The 11,345-nt window shown below is 35.6% G+C and overlaps 1 protein-coding gene across 2 annotated transcripts; it reads left to right on the top strand.

Moving 5' to 3' along the window:
- LOC127617828 (zinc finger FYVE domain-containing protein 21-like) lies at positions 1-9,151 on the top strand. Of its 2 annotated transcripts, XM_052089927.1 has the most exons (8): positions 1-154; positions 844-894; positions 2,203-2,371; positions 4,621-4,696; positions 4,775-4,866; positions 6,562-6,612; positions 7,285-7,415; positions 8,475-9,151. In XM_052089927.1, exons 1-8 carry the CDS (start codon positions 29-31, stop codon positions 8,508-8,510), a joined length of 732 nt encoding a protein of 243 aa, XP_051945887.1. In that variant the 5' UTR covers positions 1-28; the 3' UTR covers positions 8,511-9,151. The 2 variants fall into 2 exon arrangements, with proteins under 2 accessions (XP_051945887.1, XP_051945888.1); XM_052089928.1 differs by lacking the exon at positions 6,562-6,612.
- Positions 9,152-11,345: the final 2,194 nt, after the last annotated feature.

Genomic DNA, 11,345 nt, shown 5'->3' with positions numbered 1-11,345 from the left:
CAGCAGCTGCGCATTAAAAAATACAAACATGGCCGTGGTGGCTGACGGCAAGAAGCTGGTTCGGAGCCCGAGTGGGCTTCGCATGGTTCCGGAGAATGGAGCTTTCAACAGTCCGTTTTCCTTGGATGAGCCGCAGTGGGTTCCGGATAAAGAAGTAATTAATATTTATCAGACATAATGATGCTGTGGTGGGTCTCTCTGGCTTTGGGCGTTGTTTGCTCAGCAGGAGTCAGCAGAAAATCTCTATAACTTTCTCGCGATCGCAGGTTAAATCTCAGATCCATTTGTTTAATTGTATAGAGTGTATATGTGAGTTAATGTCACATTGAGACTAACCTGTTCATGTTAATAAGTAATTGCATTGTAGGGGTTTCATTATATAGTATGAAGGGTTACACACCCCTGAAACCTACTTTTTTAAGCACCATGCAAATACACATTTGCGTCCAAATTATTTTGGATGGCGAAAAAAGACACTTTCAAAGGATTAGGCCACGCCCTCTTATTAATTATGTGGGACTGAATCGACAAGCCGTTGATTTACTGACGCACAAGTCTGTGGTGTGTACAGTAATGCACTAACGTTTTGCCATCCAACTGGACTGGGGGGGGCACAAGGAACTAGGGGGCAAAACATTCTCCTGTGTATCTTTTCCCCTGTATAATTTTGGCCTTGATTATTTTGCTGCTAAGCACACATGAGACCAAATTTAAGATTAAGTGTCTCTAGGGTGTTTTGCCACACCAGTGGATCTTCATGAACTCAGATTGAGCATATTGAGTTGCCCTTGTTTCTTCTTTTATATGTGCATCAGTTAATTTTTCTTCCTGTTCCTCTCTTAGTGCTCCAAGTGCATGCAGTGCGAGGCCAAGTTTGACTTCATCACCAGGAAGGTAAGCAGGCATCTCCAGTAGAGGGGTCAGGAATGGAGTAACTGGTTCTATCAGTGTGGAACAGAGTTTTGGGGTGTTCACACTTACAACAATTTTATCACTGGAGCTCACAGAATAGCTGTATTGTTGGTTGTAGAGGGCTGCATAATTGCCATGGCTTTTTAAAAATGATCCAAAACAGAATTTTTTGCAGCTAAAAATGTACAATGTAGTGGGACAACGTTTTAATTGTATAAATTGTAGCAGTGCATATTGCATCAAATCATGAACAAGAAGAATGATAATAAATGCATGAATCAAATCAATGAAATTGGTGCACATTAATATTAAATACATCTTGCTTGCATTAAACTACAGTATCTTAGAGGAAATGGATCATGTTAGCTCCAATGTCTTCACTCTTATGGACCCTTTTCATATTTCCAGGTTTGGAATGCGGTAGTAAACTATAACAGGGTAAACTTCTATAGCGGTGAATGGGTGACCACAGCAAATATTATTTTTGCATTCTCCCAAACTCCAACATCAGAAGAAAACTCCACTATGACTTAACTACATCTTTCCAAATGGTGAAAAAATAAATAAAAAGTTGAAATACGGAAGTTAGAACAGAGAAATGTGCACAGTTTAGAAACCCCATCGCAGCAGTGGAAACTAGTCGTCGTTGTTTTAAAGTAATGCTAGGGTAATATAATGCAAAGTATAACGTTTTTAAAATGTACATTAAAATAATTAAAAAAAGCTAGATTTATGCTGCTAAATTGGGTGGAAACATGTCATCACAGTCTTTGAAATGGTTAATTGGTAGTCACAGCATCACTGCACCTCATTTGCATAAAAACAAATATTTTCAACTTTGATGTGTCACTGGACACGCCCACATTACATTGCCAAAGTTTGCCAGAAAATGTGATCTCTGACGCTTTGTGTCCACAAATTACTTTTTGTGCGAACACCCCTTAAGGAGAGCATTTTGTGGTCGTTTTAGCAGTTTTATTTTGTTCCTATTCAGTAATTTTATATAGATTTCTTTTTTTTTTAATAGATTTTTTTGCAGTTCCTGTTTTAATTTTCCCTCCTTTGCTTCCTTCTTTTTAATTGTGCTTGCTTCCTTGCAGATTTTTATAGAATTTCTGAATCTGTGTATTTGTGATTGTGTACTTCCGTTATATTTATTTAATAAATTCATAGTTAGGCTATTTGGTAACTATGTTTTTGTGATTTTCTATTTTGTTGTTGTTGTGCGTTTGCTGAAATTGTTGTCATGGATTTATGTTATTAATAAGTATTTCTTCTGTTTATATTCAGCATCACTGCCGGCGCTGTGGCCGGTGTTTCTGCGATAAATGTTGCAGTAAGAAAGTGGCTCTGCCCAGGATGTGTTTTGTGGATCCGGTGAGACAGTGTGCAGAGTGCAGTCTCATCTCACAGAAAGAGGTGGAGTTTTACGACAAACAGCTTAAAGTGCTCACTGCCGGTGGGTTAAACGAACACGCAAAAATGCTTTTAACTCTAGTTCACTGACACACATACTGTATACCCTCTCTTTTCCATTCTTAAACTCACTGTTAGTGTTTGTACTAACCTTTTATTGATGATGATGTTACTATATAAAGGGCAATATATGTTATGTAACCTATTCTGTAGCTTGCAGCTCAGTCCCTCTCTAGTATACCCTGATTTAATGAGTAATCCTTTACCTGAAGCTGCTCTTAACTGCTGATGGAAATAAACTTTAGTGTGTGTTTGGCAAGGGGGTTCTGATGCTATCGAGTACAATTCTGGGATAAAAATTCACCACAGACTCCTCCGTGTTTTGCTTTTGAGACAAAACTCAGGACATAAAATCAATATTTCTAATTTAATGAGTCGTGTTGAAAGACGTTGTAAAATGACTATAAATGCATTCCTGTAGCCGCACATTCTTTATTAATGCACCAAGTTGCTGTTAATTTGGTTTGTAAAAAACTGTCTATGCTTATGCTAATTAATTGTACTACTTGGTGCAAGTATATGTTTGTAGCAATAATTATTGATAATACATTTTATTGTGTATTAAATATAAAGCGGCAGTAAGCTATTCTAACTCTCATTAATATGAAAATACCGGTATGTCGCTAAGGATAATGTTAAAATATACAGTTTAGTAGTCATTATGTAAAAAAACAATTTACCTTTAAATGCTGCGATTGACCAATCAAAATCAAGTATTCCAGAGACCCATGTAATGGAGTGCAACCGTCTGTTTCAGACATTTTTCCATAGGGAAATTGGTTAGCAACGGTAACTTATAAACCTTTAAAGACAGATCTACCATGAGCTTAAGGTTGTTATTTGATGGTATATGCTACTGCTGTATATACTTCCATGATGCACTGCGAATGTGCAACCATGTCAGACTCAAACTACTTATATATTTGTATTAGGGCCATCGATTTATCGTGTTAAATCAGTGCAAATAAAACACGTAATTTTTTTTTACACAATTAATCATGTGCCCAGAACGTAATAAGGAATATTCCTACCATCGGAGCAAATTAAGCTTGAAGTACCACCTGTTGTCTCCAGGGGCAGTAAGCCAAAGTCCAGTTGTATAGGTAATGCACAGCCATACAGAGAACAAACCACACTCAGGCTTGCTTGACACCAGCGACAGCAAAAGATGAGAAGAACCCGTTCTTGCATTCAAACACAGCTTTATGTAGCACAAATCTGATTCTGAACACAGGGATCTCAAGACATGTTTTTAAAAGTTTCAAATTACATTTAACTACAATTAACTAGGTTTGACATGTCCTTAGAAAACCCCTTATAATAAATCTATCCCGGCCAGATTGATCGCAAAATGGATTGCTGTAAACTGTAGGCTTATGTTCAATAGTATGGAAATAAACACTTTATTGGATTCTAAAACCACTTTTTTGTCTTATCAATGCTTCACCCATCTGCTACAAAAATGTAATGCATTTTAATTATATTAATGTAATAATTGAATTATAAATTATATTTTATAATTATTTAAATGTAACTATATATAAATATACTATTATATAAATATAACTATTTATTCATTTATTAAATTATTGGTTTTTGATGGGCTTTCTCAGCAAATAAATATATATGCAATTAATTCCGACTAATTTGATTAATTTAACGGCATACCATGTCATTAATTTGATTACTTTTTTTTTTATCAATTGACAGCCCTAATTTGTATACATCTGAATATTTTTCAATTGACTTAAAATCTATAGTTTCTATACTTGTAATCAACAATTTTGAATCAATAGTTGTGTGTTTTCCCATCATTTTTAATTTGATTATATCATTCACTATGCCTCATGGGATTGTAGTATATTCACACATTCCTGTACCTTTGTCTTTTTGTACTTTTATTGCTTTGAAGTTTAAATCAAAGTTTGTAATGTTGGGACTCCGCTAGGAGCTGGTTGGTTTGGTTCATAGTTTAGAACTATTTTATGAAATATTTTAAGAAATCCCTACTGAAAAAATACATTTGAAAAAAACACTTCCAGAACCAAGACTGCTAAGAAAGTGGACATGTAGTGTTGCGCTCTATACAAATAATAAATAGCAACTCCTACCATGACGTACATTCTATGGTGAATCTGAAAACGTTTGAAGATTTCATTTTCTTGTCACAGTGCAACTAATATCAAATACTGTTATAATAATTACATACTTTTTCTTTTCGCTGCATTGTAGGTGGAACTTTCCTGGTCAAAGTAGGTTCCTCAGAGAAAACGGAGACCATGGTGTGCCGCTTGTCCAATAATCAGAGGTATGCATGGAAACACTCAAATAGACATTTTTAAATGTGATCTATTTGCAATGCGATGTCTCTCTCCTCTTTCCTCAGATATCTCTTCCTAGATGGTGACAGTCATTTTGAGGTGGAGCTGTCTCGCATTTCCAGATCGCAGATGTTGACTGAGGGATCAACCCCAGGAGGTGAGCCTTTATGTGGACGGACGCGCATGCATGATGAAAAAAAAGTGAGACGCGACACAAGGGCCAATGATTTCCATCTGCATATATACATGGTCCCAAAATGTAAAAAAATTCTTGGCATCCTACAATAATTGTCATTTATTGTTGAAGGTGGTGGACTTCTTACAAATGCGGCACTTTGATGGCTGTTTCGGCAGTGCTTTAAAGGAGTAGTTCACCCAAAATAATAATTCTCTCATCATGTATTTGCAATTATGCCATATCAGACTCGTATGACTTTCTTCTGCGGAACACAAACGAAGATATTTTGATGGGAAGATATTCACACAATTCAAGTTCATGGGGTCCAGCACTTTCAAGCTCCAAAAAGGACATAAAGGCAGCATTACGGTAATCCATACGACTCACGTGGTTTAATTCAAGACTTCTGAAGTGATCCAACACTTGGCGCATACGCAGAGCGCGTTTAAATCGTTTGTTCATTGGTAGAGCACGTTGACCCCCATTGCCTTGCATTGAACGAACAAAAAGCATCATATTTCATTATCAAATGTCTTCGTTTATGATCCGCAGAAAGAAAGACATAGGAGTTGGAGATGGCAAAATGATGAGTAAGTGATGAAAGGATAATCAGTTTTGTGTGAACCATTCCTTTAAAGTGAATGAAAATCAACGTCAGGGTTAAGGGGTTTTTTTTGTAAGCATGCTAAAGCACAGCATGCTGCCTGTTAGCGTACTAAAAACCCAGTCTGATAAAACTACATCTCTAAATTCATCCCCTTTAGGGCACTGCCGCTATAAAATGTTAAAGTTTAAAACAAAGAAGAAAATGTAGATCAACTCACAAGTCAAACTTACTAATTGATTAGTAAGTTGTTGGTCTAGTCCACCATCCTAGCCCACTTTTATGAAGTATCATTATGAAAGACCATAAATAACTTCTAATGGCCTTCTTGTCCTGATGGATCCTAGACGCCATTCCTGTCATTCTAAATGATACAGATTTTTACTGACCTCATACTGTTTGAATGTAAGCAATTTTGTTTTTAATCAAAGAAAACATTATTTTAACCAACGGCCATTGAAGCCAATTAGATTGATGAAAATGTTTGATGGAGTGGTGGTGGTGGTGTAGTGAGCTAAAGCACATAACTGTTAATCAGAAGGTCACTGGTTTGATCCCCACAGCCACCACCATTGTGTCCTTGAGCAAGGCACTTAACTCCAGGTTGCTCCAGGGGGATTGTCCCTGTAATAAGTGCACTGTAAGTCGCTTTGGATAAAATCATCTGCCAAATGCATAAATGTAAATGTAAAATATAATTTTTTATTAATAGACATGGCATGACCTAATAATGTGAATTATCAAATGCCACATTTATTTGAAATCTTCTCTAGATTTGATGATACGTGAAGCTTTGCATTATAACTTGACTGGTATTTTTGAATGCTGAGTGGGTTTCCACTTTAACAGAAAGCTGATGCCAATGAAGTAGCATTCCACTTTAATATTGAGAAAACAACTTCTTGATAGCACTGCACAACTATGACATGTACTTCCATTTTTGGTTGAACTTCCTTAAGCATCCAAATATTTTTTGGGGGGCCACTCTATATACACACCTGATTTAAACACACACTAATCTTTCTTTCTTTCTTTGTATTTCTTTAATTTCCTCTCTCTTCTGACTTAAGAGAAAGAAATATGCTCTTACACCAGTTTGCTGGACAGTGACATTTCTGAAGGTCAGCGCATGCTATAACTCTTTCTTTTCCCCCAGTGTATGTGCCATGATGAGTTTCTATTGTTGTTGTTCTCTTTATATAAGTAACTTAACATGCACTTGTTTCCTCAATTTAAATATTACTGCAAAAGCAAGGACATCTCATTAAAGCCTGCATGAGCATGCTCTCTTGTGCCAAGAGTGTTTATTGTGCTGTTGTGATTATCCCTGTCCTCTGGTGTTTAGGACATTGTTTCCCATGGATTTCCTGTCATGCATTTTATGCTTGCTGCAGATGTTACCATCTCACTCTTATGGAATTATGTTAATATTGTATTATCAGTTAAACCCACATCTAATGTAATGCATGCACAAAGTACAAAGAGTAACTAGAAAAGGAAAGTTGGAACTTTTGAAAGTTTAAAATAGTTTCGAAAGAGACTGTTTTAACGTAGCTCTGTATCACTTTCCTGGATGTGCTAAATTCATTAGCAGAGTTTGACATTTCAAAGTCATGTTGAATGTTACTCGTATCCATAATTACACTTATCTTGAGCATCAGTGTCTAAATATCCTCCATTTAGAATTGTGTAACTGATTGGATGCAGAGCAATGCATGGATCTTGGGTGCTTTTTTAACACTGTTGCTTCATTGGGTATTGTAACTCTTCCTTGAACTATGACTTGTTTATAGGCGGTTCCCCCCGTGCCAGCGGCATGATGCTTCAGTACAAGCCACCAGGATCTCAGAACCTTCAGCAGCTCCTCATGGAGAATGCAGAAGACAAGCGCACAGCGTCTGCCTGGCTCGCAGCCATGCACAAAGTAGGTGTGAGTGCTGTTGAGCGTTGTTACTAGGGCTGGGGGATATCTAAGAAATTACATCACTATTGTTTTAGCCTTTTGATTATATTAGGTAAATATCTCTTTATTTTTTTAAATCATAGAAACCACCATTTTGACCAAATAGCCATTGTAACCAAAAATATTTTACAGTATTATTCTGGATTCAATACACGTTTTCAAAAGTATAGCCACAAAACATGGATGTTATATGTGCTAACACTATTTTAGGGTCATTAAATCTGAAATTGACTCGTTTTAGGATGTTTACCAGATTATTGGTGTTAATTCGTCATGACAACAAAGGTGTAACATTGTCTATAACTTTACACAGATAAGTTTAGTAAGCGATTTTGTCACCCTAACATCATGTTAACATGCACAATGTGCGTGTCTTGTGGCTATTCTTTGGTAACAGTGTGTAATTTAATGTTTACGGACTGGCCCCATTCACTTCCATTGTAAGTTCCTTCCGGTAACCATCATTTTTATTAAAATCTTTTATAAATTAGGGACTTTTTGCTGTCGATTTGAGCTTAACTTGTCTTTAAGCCGGCAAAATTCCTTGGATGAAAATAAAGAAATTAAAGTTAAATTAAAGTTAAAATCTAGCTGAAAATAATCAAGCAATGTTATTCACTAAATGAACACAAAGAAATGCATGTAATTTATCACTCGCATATTTTAGTACATTTTCCAGTGAACAACTTCTGTGAACAATTTTGAGTGACATATCGTTGAATCAGTTTTGAATCAATCAAAATGGACAGTTTTATTTATATTATTTATAACAGCTCTATTGTTTAGTGCTGAAGTTTAAATCAGAGTTGCTATTAAAATGTATTACAGCGCTCATACTCACAAGTTGTGAGACAAGGGGGCAATGCAAAATTAGCCTAATGACTTGCTTTAGAAAAAGACTAAATAAACTGCATAAAAAAATCATCACGGATATATTGTGAAAAAATATTACCTTGCCCTAAACTGTTATACTGTGCTTGCTTCATTGTTGTTATTTATCCATTACATGTTTTTCTACAGGCTGCCAAACTGTTGTATGAGTCAAGGGACCAGTGAAATGAGGAAATCAGTGAAAATAAAAAAAGCACAGTGTGAAAGACAGAGAGGGATGGACAGAATAAGAAGAGGCAGAACAAAACCAAGTTATTTATTATTAAGTCTTACATGTACTCTAAGATGCTTGTATGATTTCTATCAAATCCTTTGCTTCTACTACGTCAAGACAGACCAGATGTACTTACAAACTGTCTGTCTGTGCCAAGGGGAGGACCAAGTTTTCAGATGACTCGTGCAATATGAACATGTATGATAATATATAAACACCATTTAACAGATGCTTTCAGTGTAGTCTCACGTATCAAACTTTTGTAAACAAAATATATTTTGTCAGATATTCTTATTTTAACACAAAAAGCTGTGTATCTAATTTGTACTGCCCAAGTATTTACAATATTTAGTGCTTTTCTTGTTGTTTAAAACACTTTTGAAGAACACTTGTTTTTCCTACACTACAGAATGATATTTCATGTGTTGATTATGTGTTTTATGTCTGCAGAGGAAGATTTCTCTTTTTTTTTTTTTTTTTGAAAACTGAAATTAGAGCAGCCAGGTTGCTTGGTCACATTTTAAACCTTGTTCTAGGGCATCTTGTTGTGTTTTCTAATTTACATTTTTCAATGTACACCAAATAAACAAGTTGAATCTATAACTTACCTGTTTATGTCTGTACTAATTTACTTTCAGAAATACAAACACAAGATGGGAATTTTTTTAAGTAAATGACTTCTTGATAGCAAGGCACAAAAGTATTTAGACTTCTGAGTCAGAAGTTTACATACATTTAGGTTGAAGTCATTAAAACACATTTTTTGACCACTCCAGAAATATAATAGCAAACTATAGATTTGGCAAGTCGTTTAGGACATATACTTTGTGCATGAGTTATTTTCCAACAATTGTTTACAGACAGATTGTTTCACATTTATTGACTATATCACAATTTCAATAAGACGTTTACATACACTAAGTTAACAGCTTGGAAAATTCCAGAACATTATGTCAAGCCTATAGACAATTAGCCAATTAGGTTCTGATAGGAGGTGTACCTATGGATGTATTTTAAGGCCTACCTTCAAACTCGGTGCCTCTTTTTTGACATCATGTGAAAATCAAAAGAAATCAGCCAAGACCTCAGAAAAGATATGCAAGTGGGACACCATGGGATGACACAGCCATCATTCCACTCAGGAAGGAGATGCATTCTGTCTCCAAGAGATAAACGTAGTTTGGTGCGAAAAGTGCAAATCAATCCCAGAACAACAGCAAAGGACCTTGCTAAGATGCTGGAGGAAACCGGTAGACAAGTATCTATATCCACAGTAAAACGAGTCCTGTATCGACATAACCTGAAAGGCTGCTCAGCAAGGAAGAAGCCACATCTCCAAAACTGCCATAAAAAAGCCAGACTACAGTTTGCAAGTTCACATAGTGACAAAGATCTTTCATTTGGAGAAATTTCCTAAGGTCTGATGAAACAAAAACGTAACTTTTTGGCCATAATGACCATCATTATGTTTGGAGGAAAAAGGGTGAGGCTTGCAAGTCAAAGAACACCATCCCAACCGTGAAGCATGAGGGTGGCAGCATCATGTTGTGGGTGTGTTTTGTTTCAGGAGGGACTGGTGCACTTCATGAGGAAGGAAAATTATGTGGAGATATTGAAGCAACATCTCAATACATCAGCCATGAAGTTAAAGCTCAGTCTTAAATGGGTCTTCCAAATGGACAATGACCCCAAGCATTCCTACAAATTTATGGCTAAATGTCTTAAGGACAACAAAGTCAAGGTATTGGAGTGGCCATCACAAAGACCTGACCTCAATCTGATAAAAAATATGTGGGCAGAACTGAAAAAGCATATGTTAGCAAGGAGGTCTACAAACCTGACTCACACAAGTTCTGTCTGGAGGAATGGGACAAAATTCCAGAAACTTATTGTGAGAAGCTTGTGGAAGGCTCCCCAAAATGTTTGACACAAGTTAAACAATTTAAAGGCAATGCTACCAAATACTAATACGTATGTACATTTCATCACTGGGAATGTGATGAAAGAAATAAAAGCTGAAATAAACAATTCTCTACTATTATTCTGGCATTTCACATTCTTAAAATAAAGTAGTGATCCTAACTGACATAAGACAGGGAATGTTTTCTATGATTCAATGTCAGGAATTGTGAAAAACTGAGTTTAAATGTTTTTGTCTAAGATGTATGTGAACTTGATTTCAACTGTACATATAGATCTAACGTAAATGAATATACCTGACATAAAGTATACAGTGACGTACAAAACTCAGACTGCATTCAAAATCTGAGGGTTTTTTCTAAGAAGTTTTAGGATTTTGCAAAATTTAAAACAGAAAAGTTATGATGTGAAATGAAAATAAATATGAAACTATTTCTAGGTCACTAATCTGTGAAAGTGACCATAAACTCCTTTATACAATTCTTTTTCCAACTATCCAAGATAAATTATGTTAATATTTTAATTATGCTAATATAATATGAAATTATAGTTTTAATATTAAATAAGACAAATGCATAAAAGAATCATTTCTAATGGTCTCAGACTTTTGATCCCCTCTGTGCATATTAATTAACCTGACATATATATTTGGGATTTATATACTTGGAATTTTAGACTTCTATTCTTGACATTTTTATTTATTTGTTTTGCATAACATATGATCTCAACATGGCAACTAAAATATGGGGCATACAACCCTTATGTACAATAAAAAGGCTGTTTCTATCACACTGACATGACAGGAGTCTTCATTTGGAGTGTCATTTTTTTTACATAATTACCAAAAATACTAACTTCTTAACTGG

The sequence above is a fragment of the Xyrauchen texanus genome, chromosome 24 (assembly GCF_025860055.1).
Source record: "Xyrauchen texanus isolate HMW12.3.18 chromosome 24, RBS_HiC_50CHRs, whole genome shotgun sequence".
Taxonomy (NCBI): Eukaryota; Metazoa; Chordata; class Actinopteri; order Cypriniformes; family Catostomidae; genus Xyrauchen; species Xyrauchen texanus.
Note: the sequence above shows the minus strand (reverse complement) of the source record. Positions and strands in the feature narration are given on the sequence as shown.

Bases quoted from the DNA above. Each gene is read 5' to 3' on its own strand.
- LOC127617828 (XM_052089927.1), top strand. From the start codon at position 29: ATGGCCGTGGTGGCTGACGGCAAGAAGCTGGTTCGGAGCCCGAGTGGG. The intron at 4,697-4,774 runs GTATGCATGGAA...CTCTTTCCTCAG, and splicing joins CGCTTGTCCAATAATCAGAG to ATATCTCTTCCTAGATGGTG. The intron at 6,613-7,284 runs GTCAGCGCATGC...ACTTGTTTATAG, and splicing joins GGACAGTGACATTTCTGAAG to GCGGTTCCCCCCGTGCCAGC.